The sequence below is a fragment of the Chaetura pelagica genome, unplaced genomic scaffold, assembly GCF_000747805.2.
Source record: "Chaetura pelagica isolate M959 unplaced genomic scaffold, ChaPel_1.0 scaffold107, whole genome shotgun sequence".
NCBI classification, from domain to species: domain Eukaryota; kingdom Metazoa; phylum Chordata; class Aves; order Apodiformes; family Apodidae; genus Chaetura; species Chaetura pelagica.
Window position 1 is genome coordinate 238,836 of NW_009953979.1, and position 18,730 is coordinate 257,565.

The window sequence follows — 18,730 nt, forward strand, 5'->3', positions numbered from 1 at the left end:
GGTGAGTTACAGGAGCAAATGGTTTAGCATTGCTGTGGGTCTAGAGTGTAAACAATTACAAGTATAACTAATAGTGCTATGGAGAAGACCACAGGAAAAAAGAGCAGCTCAGTGGCCAGTCACCTGAAATTCTTAGATATTCTTATAATGTCTGTTAGAAACTAGAGAAAGATGTAAGAGAAAGAACTGGAAAGAGTCGGAAGTTTTGATCATTGATAAAAATGATGACTGAGCTGTTCTGAGACTGTGCAATCCTGCACAGGGCAATAAAGTTACTGCACAGAGATGCAGCTTCCATGGGAAGGCTCGGCCAGTTAACCAGTGCAGAATTGCCTGCTGCCTCAGGACTGGATGCATATGCCAAAAACTGCTGACAACAGATGGGTAACAATTAAAGCAAATACAACTTGAGCCTTGACCTGGTCAGGAAATCACAGATAATTAAGTCAAGATGATCAGGCAGATGATGCTTTATGGCAGCACACAGCAACACTGTATAAAGCAAAGGACTGATTGTTGTAGGCAATTACAATGTATAAATACCAGTGGGAATGGACTTTAGAGAAACTGGTGACCTTTTTGGTTTTTTCTATTAGAGAAGGTGGAGAAAGCAATGAGAAGGAAGACTTCTACACTTAAAACAGTAAAAAAGAACTGGTTGAAAAAGATGCAAGTGACCTTAAGTCAAAATGCCACCAGAGTAATTTTGTGAATTTTAGGAGGCAGGGAAGAGCAAACATGACTCTGATAGAGCACACTTCAGTAAACTCATGAGAATTAGTAGACAAGCTATGGGAAGAAACAATTCAACAGGAAAACTGAGTTAGAACTGTGAGTCCCTTCAAGAAACTATGCTAAAGAAAGAAGCATAAACTATCTCAGTGCAGAGAAAAGTGCAGACTGCAGTGAAAGACCAAGTGACTAAAACTAAGACAACCCAAATTCCAAAGGAAACCTACAGAAGCAAAAACTGGGACAAATTATTAATGAGGGTTAAAAGAATAACTCAAATACTTAGAGCCAAAGTCAAAACCAGAATGAGTGTAAACTAACAGGGGATTTAAGAGGGAAACTAGAAAAATTGTAATTATGATTCTTAAAAAGGGTGTGAAATAATACATATGTAACTACTGACTTCTCATGTTTTTTTAACTTGTAGAATACACACTGCAACAAATAATAAAGCAAAGTACTGTGACCGCCTGAAGAACAACAGAGAAATGAATCACGGACAACACTTGCCAAATCAATGTAATGTCTTTCCATGACAGAGTAATTGTCCTTGAAAATAGAAATAGGCATCAAATGTCATCCATTTTTCATTTTACTTCAGTCATTCTTACAACATTGGTCTCCCATTATATCCTCATGATAGAGGGAAACACACAGTAGATGAAAGGACTGTCACTTGGATGTGAATCTCATTGGAAAAAGACCAGAGAGCAATTAATTGTCACAATGGAAAAATCTAATAAGTAAAGGGTTTTATTCCAGGACACACACAATGGTCAACATTTTCATAAACATATTGAAGGATCATTAAAAATGTCCAATTTGGGGCATCACATTTCAGGAAAGATGTGGGTTAATTATATGTACAAGAGAAAGCAGTAAAACTGTTTGAACAATATCTACTGGACAACTTAGCTAGGAGAAGGTATCATCAAACATGCAAGAGGTACTTACAAAAATAGCAATATATTCTCCAGAGCCAGGGGCCAAAAAACAGGTACTTAAGGGTTTAAACTGCAATAAGAAAAAACTCATGCTAGAACATTAGGAAAAAAACTTTCTCACCCTAAGAAGATTTTAACAGTGATCTCACCTCAGCTTCAAGTCCAAGGAGGTGCTGAAACTTTTTGACAGAGGATATTAAGAAACAGGGAGGCAAATATGTTAAGAATGTTTACATACATTCCAGTTTGCCTTTAGAAAAAGAGATGGATGAAGTCACAAGTTCCCAAAGTTATGATTTTTGCATGCACACACCTCCTCACTCTCCCCCAGTATCCTTTCTGCTTGTGGTAGGGGTCCTGTCTCCTGCCAACCTACAGTATTAGGTCACTACCTTAACAAAAGGCAATATCCTATTATCAACTGATGGCAGCATGTTCTACCTCTGCATACTGCTTGGTATTATCTCTTCCCCACCTTTCAAAAATGTCTCTATCTTTTCTGACTCGATGCACGTAGAAGATATTACTTCTGATGAAAAGGTGACAAAAGCACTACAGAGTCCTGAACCAAAGAATCAAAACCTTGAAATGGATATGCTTGGTTTAGGAAAGGAATAACAACATTGATAAAATAAAACACAAGGCAAAATAATAATGGCCACAGCACTCAATGTACTGCAAAAAGCCTGCTCTGACAATGATGGGTGAAGAGAAGATTGGAACAATCAGTATCAGTTTGTTGTATCATGGGCAAGGTGTGTGGTCATCAAGATAGAAACCAAAAAGATGAAACTTCTTGGTTTGTTTGTGGGTGCTTTTTTTGTGTGGGGAAGAATGTGATGTGTCCTTTCTGCTCTTCCTTTTCTTCCCTCCTTTATCACACAGATACTTTGCATTTTATTTCTTCTACAACCCCCTAATTTCTCCAAAGATTTTGTGCCATCTTGTGATTTACCTCAGACTTCTCAGAGCCATTTCTTCTTTGGTCTGTTCCCCTTGCTCTCCAACATTAAAATACACACACTATTTAGGCTTGCAGATTCCAAGGGCTAAAAATTAATCATATTTTTTTCCCTAGCCCCAAGTTCCTTTTGTCCCTAATCTTACTAAATACACACTTACTGCCTGTCCCTTCAATTCTGACCTTAGGAAATCCCTCAGCCTCTCACATTCCCACAGAAGCTGTTCTGATCAACATCTCTTATTACTCTTTCCCACCCATACATAGGTATCTTTACGCCACCACCAGTTTTTGAGTTGCAAACCCCAAATTCCTCCTTGTCTTGGTATCTTCATACACTGCCCTAGCTCTATGTATTCATATTTTATCTTACATTTTGACTGCTGATGCCCAGAGTCTTTGCTCTACCTGAACAATGCCTTTCCCATCGAGGCATATGAGTAGGGCTTCCAAAATATGATAGTTATATACATGACAGATTGCTAAAATAAAATAGAAGAGTTTTAGAGGAATATTGCAGATCCACATTTTGGAGCCACATGTAGTTTCAAAGTACCCTAATTTTAAAGGTACATGAGAGAAGAACGATGCAGGAGGGAATGACCAGAGATTGGTCTGAAACTGAGCAGCAATTCCATGTAGTCTGCTTCCAGGTGACAGAGTAGTTCCATAGGAAGAATGGTAGCAATAACAAAACACAGATAGAAATAAGCAGGGGAAAAGAACAGAATCTTTATTAAATTGTGTAGGAGAAATTCCAAAATAAATTAAAAAACTAGTAGTTAAAGGAAAATGAAAAAATGACAGCTGCAAAACGCAAGAAAAGGAATCAAAGAGGAGATAATAAAAGCACAAAGATAAAACACGATGAAGATGTAAAAATCCAACATTTTTCACATAAAAATGTTCAAGGAAGACCTGAAAAAAACTCCACTGTTCAAAACTCTGGCTAAGACAATTAATGTTGGAGAAATGCTTTGAAGAACTTGCCGACTATAAATACAACCTTTTATTATAGTATTCTTTTACATGTGGTATCAATAGCCACATCTGTAAACAGGACATACTGCTATGAGTTTTTCTTTTGACCCAGTGGACACAGGCCAGCAATCCTCATGTGTACATCCCTGACTTCTAAATTCTATCACTCCAATGTAAAACACAATGGATACTTTCAGCTAGGGGATAAAACTGCAATCATCTGCTTAATTGAGCATTACATAGCACAAAAAGCCAAATACTCCAAGTGGTGCATTCCTTAAAAAACTGTGTACAATTTCACCACAGAAATTCTGTCTAGTATATAACGTATGTGCCAAGCTCCATGTTTCAACTCTGCCTTTTAATTAATCCATAGAAACTCTTCAAATTATTTGAAGGAGAACTCTTCCAGGAGGTTAATATCCTTAACTAAAAATCAATGGACAGAGGCCTGCCTAGGTGGCAGTTTGGAGCAGGAATCTATATATACCCTACTCTACAGCAGGAACCTGACCTCCTTGGTCTATATTAACAGTTGTGAATACACCCAAATACTCTCTGACCCTGCATTCTGCTGCCAAGTCTCTAAACAAAACCTAATCTCTGGGACTAAACACATTAAGAGATATTAAAAATAATCTACATTCCACTGAAAATCTTAGGGACCAGCAAAATAGAAGAGGCTAAAGCAGAATTTTTATCCAAAAAAGCATGGGCTTTAAAACTCACTGAATACTACCAGTGAAACACACTCCAAGGTGTCCAGCCAGACAAAGGCTCTAACCAGGGCACAGAAAAACAGAAGGGTATCACAAAACCCAGTTTCAGTTGTGCAAAGACTCTGCTGACTAGTAGCTTAACATCTTCTACACTCTGTAAAAACAGTACACGGAACAGTTGATTTATGCTATCCAAGTTACCTCAGACAGAAATTACATACCAGGGCAGCAGGGACTGAAATACCTTTGCAGAGGCTTCTTCTTGAAATGTGCTTCTAGCCCTGAGGAGAAGGACTTGGGGGTGCTGGGTGATGAGCTCCTCACCATGAGCTGGCACCGTGTGCTGGCAGCTCAGAAACCAACTGTGTCCTGGGTTGCATCCCCAGCAGTAGGACCAGCAGAGCCAGGGAGAGGATTGTACCCCTCTGCTCTGGTGAGACCCCCTGCAGTGCTGGGTCCAGTGCTGGGGTTCCCAGCACAAGAAGGACATGGAGCTGTTAAGAGTGAGTCCAGAGGAGGCCATGGAGTTGATGTGAGGGCTGAAGCAGCTCTGCTCTGGAGACAGTCTGAGAGAGTTGGGGTTGTTCAGCCTGGAGAAGGCTCCAGGGAGAACCCAGAGCACCTTCCAGGACATGAAGGGGCTACAGGAAAGCTGGGGAGGGACTTTTGACAAGGGTAGGGAGTGACAGGATGAGGGGGAATTGCTTTATACTGAAAGAGGGGTGATTGAGAGATCATCTTAGGAAGAAATTCCTTGCTGTGTGAGTGGTAAGACACTGGCCTTTATTTACCTACAAACAGCCCAAGGACAATGCAGACCTCCATGAAAACACCCAGATCCTCTAAAGGAAAAACCGAAAAACTTTTGGTTCCTGAGTATTCCTAAAAACATTACGCCAAAATCCTTATGGACACTAGTTTCTTGATGGAAAAAAGCCACAGTAGTGTCAGTGATACATTCAGAGCAGCAAAGGACAGGCTGAATAGAAAGCATGAGTTTCTGTCACTGGATCTCCTTTACCACCATCAGGATAACTCAGAGTATGTCTATAAGCTCGTATTATATTTCTTGACTGACACTAGAATTTGCAGAAATATGGGAGAGGAGAGAAAGAAAGAAAACTGTGAAAATAAGGCAATTCTGCTTCTGGAAAGGAAGTTTCTCTTGTTCTTCAGGAAAGGCAAAGAAATGGCAACAAAACCACCTGGACACTAAGAACACTGCTCAGCACAAGCATGGAGGGTAAGGAAGCAATGGGGAGAGAGATGGGACACAGACCACGAGGAGTCTGCAACAGCCCAGCACACCCTTGGCCAGCCTCTGCTGACCCCCCAAGGGAATAATGTTGCAGGGAAGTTTAAAGATAGATGGTCCATATACTTCACGTCAAAACACCAACATGTCTGGCAGATCTTCTAAGAAAATCACTTTCCTCCTTGCAAGAAATGTGAAAAAGCCAAGAACCAAAAATGCCATCAGCACCACAGCTCTGTGCATTTTCTAGCTTCCCACCCCCCCAGTCCCTTTTTTCAAAGGAAAGTAAAAAAATATTTCCCCTGCAAGGCTCTGTTTTTCCTTGGGAGAAGTAAAAGGTTTACTCCAGCTGATGCTGCTTAGCAGCTTCTAAATATAAATTTTGTCATTTTAGGAAAGGAAGAAATTCTCAATCCCATTCAGAAATTTAATTACTTTAATCTTCTGGGAAAGTTAAAGATTTGTCACAGAAGGAGGCCAAAGCTTGAGTTACAATATCTAACTGAAGAATGACATGATATGGCTAAAAAAATGTTATGGAGCATTTCTAGTTGGAAAATCCTAAACAGAAACTGCATTCTCCCTACTACACACATTCTTATTTTTCAATTTTGTATTTCAGGTAAGATACAATCCTTACTCTAAAGAGTCTATGAGCTACCAAACTATTTCTAGAAACACTAATATAAGCTGAAGGTAACAGTCCTGAAAAGTTAAAAGCTAAATATTATTTTCCCTATTTTCCCTTTGTTATAAATGGAAGAGAGAAAAAATGTAGCCTGAAGACTTCTTGCACTTGCATTTATAAAGGATCCTATTTCTGCAAAAGCAGAACTAAATAGATTAGAATGCCTGCACAAAAGCATACTGTTACCATGATGCACATTAGCATGCAAATTGAGATGATGGCTCTCAAAAATAACATGCTGGCTGATTTGTTTAGATCAATATAAGCAATCCATGGGGTTTATTTGATGCCTTGAGAAAGAAGATATGTAATTTTTCACCTGCAAATGTCATTTCTCCAATAAAACAAGCTCAGTTCAGAGCTTAATTGCCTTTTGCTTATATCAGAGTTGAAAAGACAACCAAGGAAATTGCAGGATTATTGTTTTACTTTTTTTAAATCTGTCAACTGAGGTGTTCAAGTGCCTCTGAAGTAACTCAGCAGTGATTGCCAGAGTAATTAATGTGAATATTTACAAGCTGTGAAGGAAACAAACATCTGGTTGGGAGGAAAGGTTAGGGAAGAAAAGCACTACGCTCTGATAAGGTGTAATCTAGAGAAAACCAACTTACAGTGGAAATCAACAACTGTCTCCCAAACAAGACTACTACTGCTGGAGCAGCTCTGAACCTCGTGGGAAGGACTCATGAAGGAGAGGTTCGTGGAAGACTCTCTCCCATAGGAAGGACCCTGTAGGGAAGCAGGGAAGGACTGTAACAAATCCTTCTTCCTGAGGAGGAAGGAGCAGCAGGAACCACCAGGCTGTGAACTGACTCTAAATCCCATTCCCCTGTGCCGCTGGGGGGAAGGAGGGAGAGAGACCAGGAACAAAGTGATTTGGGGCTGGGAAGAGGGGAGGGGTGGGGTAACATGTGCAAGCCCTGCCCTGTGTGCCTGTGTCCTGTGTGTGTTTGATTAGTGTGAAATTAAATTATTATTTTTTCCCCAAGTTGAGTCTGTTTTGGCCGGGACCTTGTTTGGTGAAGAACCCTCCTTGTCCTTTGTCTCAACCCATAAGCTTTGTCCTCCTCATCCCAGTGTGTGTGTTGTGGGGCAGGGGTGATGGAGCTGAGTGATGGGGACTATCCTTTGTTGTCATTTTGGGCCCAAAACCAGGACACCACCACTTAGTTGCACACATTGGTAAGGTCCCCCTGAGCCTTTTCCTCTTGAGGCTAAGCAATCCCACCTCTCTCTGTCTGTCCTCATTCCACATATGCTGCAGTCCCTTAATCATCTTTGTAGCCCTTTGTGGGACTTGCTCCAGTACATCCACATCTCCCTCATACTGGAGAGCCCAGCATTGGACACTTATCCAGATTTGGTCTCACCAGTGCTGAACAGAGGGCAATAAACATCTCCTTGGCCTGCTAGCTATGCTCTTCCTCATGCAGCCCAGGACACTGGTGGTCTTCCTTGCTTCAAGATGGCATTGCTGGCTAACATTCAACTTGGTGCCTCTATCAGGACCCCCAGGTACTTATTTGCCAAATTGTTTTCCAGCCTGTCAGCCCCCAGTGTGCCCTGGTGCATGGGGTTAGTCCTTCCCTGCTTGAAAGAGTCCAGCGCAGAGCTACTAAGATGATGAAGGGAGTGGAACATCTCCCTTATGAGGAAAGGCTGAGGGAGCTGGGTCTCTTTAGCTTGGAGAAAAGGAGACTGAGGGGTGACCTCATTAATGTTTACAAATATGTAAGGGGTGAGTGTCAGGGGGACGGAGTTAGGCTTTTCTCGGTGATGACCAGTGATAGGACAAGGGGGAATGGGTGTAAATTGGAGCATAGGAAGTTCAAGGTGAATATCCGAAAAAATTTTTTTACTGTAAGAGTGACAGAGCACTGGAACAGACTGCCCAGGGAGGTTGTGGAGTCTCCTTCACTGGAGACATTCAAAACCCACCTGGATGAGTTCCTGTGTGATGTACTCTAGGTGACCCTGCTCTGGCAGGGGGGTTGGACTAGATGATCTCTCGAGGTCCCTTCCAGCCCCTAAGATTCTATGATTCTATGATTCCCAGGTGCAGGACTTTGCACCTCTCAGTGTTGAACTTTGTGAGGCTGATGAGGAAAGAAATAGTTAAAATTATTTTTAAGACTTCATGTTCTCATTAATCTGCACTGGCAGAATTATCTGATACCAAATGTACAGCCTTCGAAAGCTGTTCTGAAGAAACAGTTCAGCACCTCTAGTAAAGCATCTGCAGTTAAAAAAAACCAATGCATGTAACACTGGAGAGTGAAGTTTACCTTAAGCAGGGAACTTATTTACTAGGAGCTGTCCTTCTGTCCAAGATTTGCCTTTGAATCTAAAAGATCTGTCTTTATAATTTCCCCTGGTAAAGGCGGAAAGGTTTCACAGTTCTCACAAGTTCTAGTATCAGATCACAACATAAGAGATTCATAGAATGGTTTGGGTTGGAAGGGACCTTAAAGATCATCTAGTTCCAACCCCGCTGGGGTCGGACCCTGAGCAGGGTCATGTCCTGCTAGATCAGTTTGCTCAAAGCCTCATCTAACCTGGCCTTGAACACTTGCAAAGATGGGGCTTCCACAACTTCCCTGGACAACCTGTTGCAGTGTCTTACCACCCTCATAGTGAAGAATTTCCTCCTTATGTCTAATGTAAATCTCCCACCTTCAGTTGTAAGCCATTAATCACCTAGAGAGACCTTTGGTGGCAACCCCAGTAGAGTAAGTGCCAGCACCTGGGTGGATATCAGCATTACTCTCCCAGTTGTGACTGATGCTGGTTTTAGTTGAAAACTGAGAGAATCTGTCACATCATGCTGAGACCTCAGGGCCAACTGGAGCTTAACATTTAAAACCTGACTGTACTAAATTCATTAAGGCCCCTAATCAACATCCACAACTTAAACCCTTTAATAATTGTGGAGCACTATGAAACAACTTCAGTATGTCATCTGGGAACCTCACATCTCGGATTTCAGCTCCGAGTCACCACTGGGAGATGCAAATTCCTACCCTATCCAGTGCTGATGTTCCCACTGTGCCAGTCTTGGGGCAGAGGAGTCCTACATGCCATGCTGAATGACTCTCAGAATTAGAGGCAATGTCTCACAGAAGTGGGCAGTCAGAGCAGGAGCCCATTATCAAGCAATAGATGAAGATTAGTGAGTCTTTGGGGCCAATTCTTTCCTCAAAACCAGAGGATTGGTTTGGGCTGGCTTGTAAGCCCTTCATATGTACAACATACCACCCTACCCAAATAAAAGATGATCTGGCTTTATATCAGCATTGATCTCTGTTTCTTTCATGTTTTTGCCTATGTTCTGGAAAAGTTTTCAATTGAAAGGAGACAGGAATTCCTGTAACCTTCTACAAGCATTTATTTAAACAAAAACAGAGGTGTTTTTTTTTTAAATATATGCAGATACTAAACATACATAACCTTTACTAAGTAATTTCACATTAATTTAGTCACAATCCACAGCAGTAGCCATGGTTAGCACATGCTTCATATCTTCCCCCTTCTGCCTAAACTTTGAAAATGACCATTTAATAGAATATACTCAATCCAGAGCAACAGTGAACTCTTGCATATGTCCTGTTCCAGACTTCAAGCTACAAAAGCCTCTGGCTTGCTTTTTTCCTTCGCAGGTACATCTGTAATCAGAGCTGTCTGTGACACTTCTTTTCCTACCACATGTGCCAGTAATCCCAGGCTTATTCCTTCTACTGTCTCTGTCCTTCACAATTGCTTGTTTTCCCTTCCCATAGTCAGGCCCCCAACGCTTGAGCCTCCCTTAACTTCTTTTACTGTAAGGACATAACCCAGCCTCTGTGCATCAGCTGCTCTGATTTCTCATTGACATTTAAGGAGAGGAACTGCTGCCTGACTCTGAAGAAAAAATACCACTTGCAACAGAATAAAAGTTTCTGAGGGAAAAAAAAAAAAGTAGTAACTTTAGAGGGCAAGAGCACTGCCATGAATTATTGATGGTAACATAATTCAGCAAGCAGCTTGGGAGGTAGCTGCAGAAGAGACTGATAAGAATTAGAAGCATCATTTTAATGTCACAAACTTTCAAAGCTATCCTATCAAATTATTTGAATGTTGAATCTACATGTAGCAAGACTCCTATGTGTAGCATAGGATTAAACCTGGATACTGGTTGGCAGAACAGATGAGTGGGAAGAATCCCTGGCTGCCTGGAAGAAAGCATCAGAAAAAGGGACATGTACAGCTGCTCCCAACAAACACAGTTAGGTTTGGATCTGTGTATCCTAGAGCAGCCACAAGCCACAAGGAGGACAACAGAAGCTGTCAGATAATACAGGCATGGATGGACTAATCTATACTAATCTATATAATTTCTTTCTGGTACTTTCAAGCACAAAAAAGATCAGATTATGGACTATCTCCAGATCTTTCCACCATTTCAGCCCTGTGAAAACATTTTACCCTTGCTTAAGCAGCTCTGTGCAATTCTATCCTGACCTGCAATTCACAGAAACATTTTTACTGCCTGTTTCCTTACCTTATTTATTCCACTCTCATTGCTTTTCTTGAAGCATGAGATTACAAAAGGGTAAGAGAAGACAGAGGAAGAAGAAAGCAAAAAGTCACTGCCGCCCTTCTGTTAATGCAACCTGTTAGATAAGGACAGGAAAGACACTGCAGCACTGTAGTTTACCTAAATTTTAACTAAATCAACCTCCCCACCTTTTTCGTACGTTTTCCTTATAAGATTTGTCTCCATGAAATTGCTCCTCTGAAAATTATTTTTTTTTTTTTTAATTTTTTTTTAAAATGAGACACACAGTTGTCAGGAAATGTCTGTAGACATGTGGAGCAATTGGGAAATTCACCTTATCTTCTGTTGCAATAAAGAAAAGGCCTGTTGAGTATTGCAACTCCAGTCTTGTTCACTGCACAACACAGGCAGATTAAATTCACAACCAGAGATGCTTTGCGAGAGGCTTGAGAGAAGACAATGAAACAAATGCCAAGAAACAGCATATGAAAATCACAGCAGTACTTAACCATGTCACAGGCATAAATGTCAAGAAACAGAGAATGGAATATAAATTGTGAAAACTTAGAGACAGACTGCCAAGCTGTGCCCGCAAACAGCCGGGCAGAAACAGGAGTCTAGAGTTGATCTGGCTGCATCTTGAAAAGAAGAAGTCTGTACACCTTGAAATGAGCATTAAATGCATTAAGCAGAAGAGGGGGTAACAACTAGCAGGGCAGGGGTTTTGAAGGATGATAACATGATTTTACTCTGTGGAGAAGGAAACAAAATATGAAGTTTAATGTATGAGTGAAGAAAAAAAAAGTGGGTTTTTTTCCTCTAGAATTCTCAAACAAAACAGGATACACATACCCTGTGTGCAACTATACAATAATTAAACACACCACCTTTTTTTCCCCACTAAAGACAACTAATAGTTTTGATATATTTATACAACCTTCTGCAGGAAACCTTTTTGCTTCCCTGAACTCCATAATACCCTCTCAGCCAGATGAGTTGCATTACGCCTCACTGTTAATATTTAGTTTTTCCATCCCTTATTGCTCCTTAAATACTTTCCATAAGTAGTAAACCCAGGACATTTTAACTAAGAGATGGTCTGGAAGTGAGAGGAGCTCAGTGTTTACCTCCTTTAGTGAGCACTGAAGTGACTTCTACTCAAGATGTGTCTGAATGGGTACCAGGATCTTGGAGATAACACTTGAAAGTGCATGTTAAAGCACAGTTATGTTTTGTTTCAAGTTATGTTTTCTGAAACTTTCAAAATAAACATGAACATTTAGAGAATATTGTTCTGCTTCTTGTTTTTTCATCTTCCACCACTAGAGAAGTTCGAACTCTAAAACTCATCTTGTGCATTGTTTCATAAAAAAATCAGTCTTCAGCCCAGAAGTGTTCTCCCTCCAAAAAAAGCCTGGCCATAAATGCTCTGGGACTATGCCTGTTACAGTGGGAACGATTAAGTCCTTAAGTGCTTTGTTACGTGAGAAAGGACAGAATATTTACATATGTTGAACATAAACCCTGCTCTGACCAGATGTTTCAAACAAGAAAATATTCCATTTACCATTTTCAACATGGGCAAGTCTGTGCATGAGAGGCAGCCACACAAGGCACTGAGGAGGTGGATCAGCCATCAATGTGTCTAAAAACATGTTTAGCATGATCTTTTTCTGCAAAGAAAAAAAGAGATACAACTTAATTATACGAAAAAATTCCATTTTATATACCAAAACCTACTTCAGCTTTAAAAAAAATTAATCTATGACTTAATTTTTGTCTACCAGGAATATTTAATAGGCTATAAAGAGATAAAAAAAAATCACAACTTCTTTGCTCAGGGAGTTCCAGTTTGTATTAGGGAAACAGTAACATCACAAATAAGGTATTAGTATAGGCACAATATAATAATACAAAAATAAACAAAAACCAGATTAACAGAAAACTCCAAGAAATAGAGAACTTAAGTCAGGTTTGGTTCCTAAGTTGCAGTTAAAGATTCTTATTTTGAAGAAGGATACAACAAATGTGAGCAGAGGTTATTTAATAATGTAGAAAACAGTATTTTAAACGTGCAGATAACACTGAAAAAAGTAGACACACACCAAAAGGTTACAGGTAATTGCAACTAGTCTCCATACATGATTCATATGCTGAATTATTTTTTTGAAATGGCAAAATAAGAAAAAAATACAAGGGGGGAACTAAGCTGTTAAAAAATTGTCAAGAAAAAAAGGACTTGAAATCATTAGGAGAAGGAAGTTAGGCATGTTAAGAGTAATATTTTCTAAGGTTTCAAATTCAAGTGAGCAAGAGAAAACTTCTGCTGCAAATATAAACAGATGGAGATAACCGGTAAGAAAAAACAGCTAAGTCTATTATGGATACAAAGAAAGAATACGTTGGCTTTTGCATACAACAAGCTAGATGCTTAAGAACTTCTCACAGGCAGAAGACCAGCTGCTCAGATGGCACTTTTTTTTCTCACCTTAGCATATGGCAATGTTACTCCAAAAAGCATCCACACAGGGAGGGTGAGCAGAGCTAGAGGAAAAGCCAGTTTTCTAGGAGCTGTGAAATTAATTGTAGCTTTCACTTGCAACTATCATCCCCAAAAAACTGAAGTGTTTTTTGTTTGGGCTTTTTTTTTCTGACTGTGATTTGTTTGGGTTTGTTTGATTTTGTTTTGTTAGTTTAACTAAAGAGAAGGTTTACCTTCAAAGCATGGATAGTTCTGTCATTAGTGGCTAACCACCCTGGAGAGATAGTATGGAATTATAATGATCTATCCCAGCTAGCAGTAAGGAAAATTCTAAGAAATATTAATCTTACTTCTTCCAAATCTATAGGGCATCCTTGTTCCAGCCTCCTTGCTTAGTAAAAGAAAATAGTTAACTGCTACTACAAGGGAGGCCAGCCAAGAATTCCCTTTGCCCGACACGACATCAGAGGCACTACCTGGACAAGGACGAATGCCTGGATCTTGCCTGGCCATCCCAGCCTTCATTCCATTGCAAAGCCAAGCCAAGCCATCCTTTGGGATATAAATAAAACAGCCTGTCTTTCCCTCTCCTTGGGGTGAAGATACTCAGAATCTTTCAACAAATGCACATCTCATCAAGGTCAACACTAAACATGCCAATCCAAGCCTCCCAGTTTTTAACTGGGAATTAACTGACCATGGCACACTCGCGTGACCAGCAAGTGCTGCGCTGAGGACATTAAATGGAAGCATCGCCCGTAACTGATGTGCAAATTGTGTATGTCAACCCTTAACAGAACTTACATATGTACTGCACAATGGTAGAAATGTGCCTCTAGGGCTCGCGACTTTGACTTGGCTCTCATCTCGTTTCAAAGGTTATTACAGACAATAAATACTGCTGACAGACAGACAAGTTTTCTGGAGATGAGACTCAGGATCCATCTGACATCACACCCATTCTTTTAAAATGTAAAAAGGAGGACCTTGGGAACTACCAGTCAGCCCCACCTCCATGCCTGTTGAGATCCTGGAGCAAGTCCTCTGGAAAAACGTGTCAGAAGAAAAGAGGAAGCTGACTGGAGACAGCCAGCATGGCTTCATGAAGTGCAATTCATACCTGACTAACCTAGTGGCCTTCTAGGATGTGGCTGCATGAGTGGACAAGAGCTATGGATGGCATATACCTGGACTTCTGTAAAGCCTTTGATATGGTCCATCACAAAATCACGGCCACAGGTTGCCCAGAGACATTGTGGCTGCCCCCTCCCTGGAAGTGCTCAAGACCAGGTCGGATGGGGTGTGGAGCAATCTGATCTAGTGGAAGGTGTCCCTGCTGGTGGCAGGGGGGTTGGACTAGATGACTAAATGTCCCTTCCAGTAAAAAAACAGTCTGGGATTCTGTGACTCTGTGATTAGACAGTGATATACAATACACGCAGTGGCAGAAGAACCTCAACCTAACAGGAGAGCTTCTGTCTGCTATGGACAAGGATGTTCCCCAAAGACAAAAAATAATTCCTTTAAGCAGTGAGAACCTTACAAGGTACTGAAGCCTGTGTATGGAGTGATGCAACTTCCACGTAGTTCACAAGAGGGCAGCAGGGGCACACACAGGCTTTGGGGGTTTTCTTCACCGATTCAGGTAGGGTATTTTGCAATCAATTGATCAAAAAGAATGACGTGGCATTGTCAATACTACATCTTGTCTGTCTGGGCACAGGTAATCTCAGTAATGGCTGAGTTGACAGGAAAGCAAACAGCAGCCTCCTCCTCCTGGAAATAATGTGTCAGAGAAGAAGCCTAGATAAAGCCCATTCTTGTAGCTGGTCTAACATTTCCTACTGGGTTTAGAATCCAACCATGGAGCAGCCACAAAAACATTGCGCAGTCACTATTTGTGACACAAAAACAACCAAATAATCTGCCATCAGATTCAAAACTCCAAAACGTTATCTGAAAACTGGTAGATGTGAAGGTACAACCAGTTATGAGGGTCAGATTCTCCCTAGGAGAACAAACACATTTTTGCACAGATTACTTTCTGCAATTACCTGCTTACTCCCTGTCCTATTGCAATAAATGTTTTCACCAATTGCTGTTAGCATACCTCCTTGTCTTAAGAGCTCTGTAGCCTCAGATCTCCATGCAGGTGGGTGCAGTCAGGTTGTACCAATGCTATTTTTACATTTAGAAGAATACCACAGGCGTGCTTCAATAGCAAAAACTCAGCCAAGTTTATTGTTACACTGCCAACATGCTTGTTCCAACAAGATGTTAATGCATATATTTCCCCACAAAATACTGGCAAAAAAAAGCACATTCCCTGAGCCAACAGAAAGATGTGTCTTTTAACTCTACAGTGATCAAAACAAGTTACACCGATCTAAGCAGCTGGGTACTAGAGCCCAGCTGTATCTCTAACTGTCCTACATCTTGTGCTTAAACTGCAGCTCTATCAGAGTATATTTGCACTATCCTTCATATACAGAACCATCCTGTGCCTAATAAATATATCCTATTACTTTAACAAGACTGACACTTGTGCAGTCAGTTCAGCTATCAGCCAGCTATACCAACCATGAGGCCCAAGTCAGCCAATGCTTTAGCAAATATTTTGTGTAATACATGCACAAATCAACACCTATCTAGCCATAAAATCCCAGACTAGTTTGGACTGGGAGGGACATCAAAGACCATTTAATTCCTATGCCCTGCCATGGACAAGGATACCTCCCACTTGACCAGCTTGCTCCAAGCCCCATCCAACCTCGTCTTCAACACTCCCAGGGATGAGGCAGCCACAGCTGCTCTGGGAAACCTGGGCCAGTATCTCAGCAACCTCACAGCAAAGAATTTCTTCCAAGCATCTCATCTCAATCTCCCCTCTTACAGCTTGAAAGCATTTCCCCTCATTCCATCACTCCCTGCCCTTGTAAAAAGTTCCTTCCCTGCTTTCTTGTAGCCTCTTCAGGTACTGGAAGGTGCTCTAAGGTCTCCCCAGAGCCTCCTCTTCTCCAAGCTGAACAGCCCCGACTCTCTCAGCCTCTCTCCAGAGCAGAGCTGCTCCAGCCCTTCGATCATCTTGGTGGCCTCCTCTGGACTCGCTCCAACAGCTCCATGTCCCTCTTGTGTCAGGATATACTAGTTCTGCTGGTATGGTTTGTGCTGCTGAGTTTCAAAAGAATAGTGTGCAGTTTGACTCTACAGAAGACAAGTTCCTGGCTCCCAAGTGTCTGAAGTAAACTTCTTAGCTCAGTAGAAACACAGCACTTAAATTGCTCTGAGAAGGAGATACAAAATGGACACACCTTTGCAATGACAGAACAGGTTGTGCCATAAATACAGAAAGATTCTAAGGCAAGGAATGCCATGGTAATACAACATCACTGTGACAAATAGAGGGACTGCAGCCAAGTGAACAAAAGTCTTAATAAAAGTATGACGTGGTATCTTATATCTGGGGAAGCCCCCACTCAACCTAGAATAGTAAATTATTACTGGAAGCTCTTGATACATCTGGAAGCCATCACAAAGAGCACAGCTTTTGCCAAAAGCATCCCAATAAATTTAATTCTGCGTGGGCAACAAATTTGAATTATTCCATCTGTGACCCAAGAAATGAAACAGAGTTGTGGACTGTAGAAAACCACTAACATTTCTTCATCTGTCTGCCTTTTCACCACTCTGACAGCAGTAAATTATTAGTCTTTTGCACCTCAGAGAAGTGCCTCCCAGAAACAGGACATCCATGGACAGCCAGGAACCACAGCTGGCCAGAAAGGATTTGTCTCGTGGTAGTTTAAGTAACACCAGGGAATGTTCCTGGCACTAAAACTCAATCCTATGAGCTTTTATGTTATTAAATGTGTGTCTGTTATTTAATGTGTGTCTGGGTGGTTTAACCACTCACTCTCCCAAATTATTCCAACATCCAGATCAGGTGTTAATATCAACGGGGAATAATTTTTTAATAAACAGTTTCCATGTAACCACCCTGCTTGAGAGAATAAGAGTTTAATAGCATGGGTGTGGCTAGACTATTCCAATTGGCCTTAGGACCTCAGAAGCACTCAAGGCACTGTTTAGTTATCTTCTACAGATGTAGCTTACATGTCTGTCATGTAAAGTCCAACTCTGAAGCTCCACAGCTTTCCCAATGCCATCTGGAAAGAATTTCAGCAAAAGAATAGGCTGTAAGGGGAGAGTATCATAGAAGTACCTCTGGGAAGCTTACTTTCAAATCTGGGAGGCATAAAAAATGAAATTAAATCTAAGACAGATTATCTACTTCCCAGGAACTTTGTTTCAATGTTTTCAAATAAATGAAAGCATTATCTTGGGGTAGAGTGTATATCTGGATTAATTATAAAACATTACCACTCTACAAACCACTAGGGATTCTGTTTTGCTGAGTAAAATTAGAGCAAAGGGATTTCTAAAAGTGAATCAAAATGAAGAATTAGCCTTCTTGTTGACTGGAGCCAAAGCCAGAGAGCTAAAATATGCTGCAGGCAATATGTGCAAATGACAAAATAGAAAAACCATTTAGGTTAGAAAAGATCTTTAAGATCATCAAGTCCAACAATTATCCACCTTTGCCAAGGCCACCCCTAAACCATGTCCCTCAGCACCACATCTGCACAGCTTTGAAATCCCTCCAGGGATGGGGACTCCACCACTGCCCTGGGCAGCCTGGGCCAGGGCCTGAAACCCTTGCCAGGAAGAAATTGTTCCCAATATCCAAACTAAACCTCCCTTGGCACAACTGGCTGTGTCCTGTTGCTTGCTCCTTGGGAGAAGAGATCAAACCCCCCACCTTCAACCTGCTTTCAGGCAGCTGTAGAGAGTGAGAAGGTCTCCCCTCAGCCTCCTTTTCTCCAGGCTGAACACTCTTACTTCCCTCAGCCACTCCTTGTGAGACTTGGGCTCCAGATCTCTTCCCAGCTCTGCTGCCTTCTATGGACGCGCTCCTGCTCCTCAATGTCCTTCTTGTTGTGAGGGGCCCAAAACTGACCCCAGGATTCGAGGTGAAGCCTCACCAGTGCCGAGTACAAGGAACGATCCTGCTTGCTAGCTACACTAGCCTCTGTTCATGGGTAAGAGGGAACTGGGCACTTCCAGAGTCCCATCTTCTGAACAAGACAAAAACCTATCCCCATTCTCACTGCAGACAACGAAAAGGGCACATAGAGCTTAGAATCCCATGCCTGACTTTATAGCTCCAAAGTGAAGCTGAGGTTTTGCATTCAACAGCAATGCTACGTACATGAAACTTGATTTGCTGGAAAACCCTACACAAATGGCTGACACTGGCACAACAGAAAGAGTAGCATATTTGTGGGAACTATGAATGGCCCACAAATGCCTCAGCCAGTATGGAAACAGAAAAATCCCCAATATTTATTAATTACATTATTAGTAGAACAAAACT

The 18,730-nt window shown here is 41.3% G+C and overlaps 1 protein-coding gene across 1 annotated transcript in view; it reads right to left on the minus strand.

Moving 5' to 3' along the window:
* The window catches only part of DTNB (dystrobrevin, beta), a 175,709-nt gene that overhangs the window by 135,884 nt on the left and 21,095 nt on the right, over window positions 1-18,730 (minus strand). Inside the window, exon 6 of the mRNA XM_010002203.1 lies at window positions 12,382-12,487. Coding sequence (XP_010000505.1) covers window positions 12,382-12,487 — 106 coding nt within the window. The remainder of the gene's footprint in view (window positions 1-12,381; window positions 12,488-18,730) is intronic.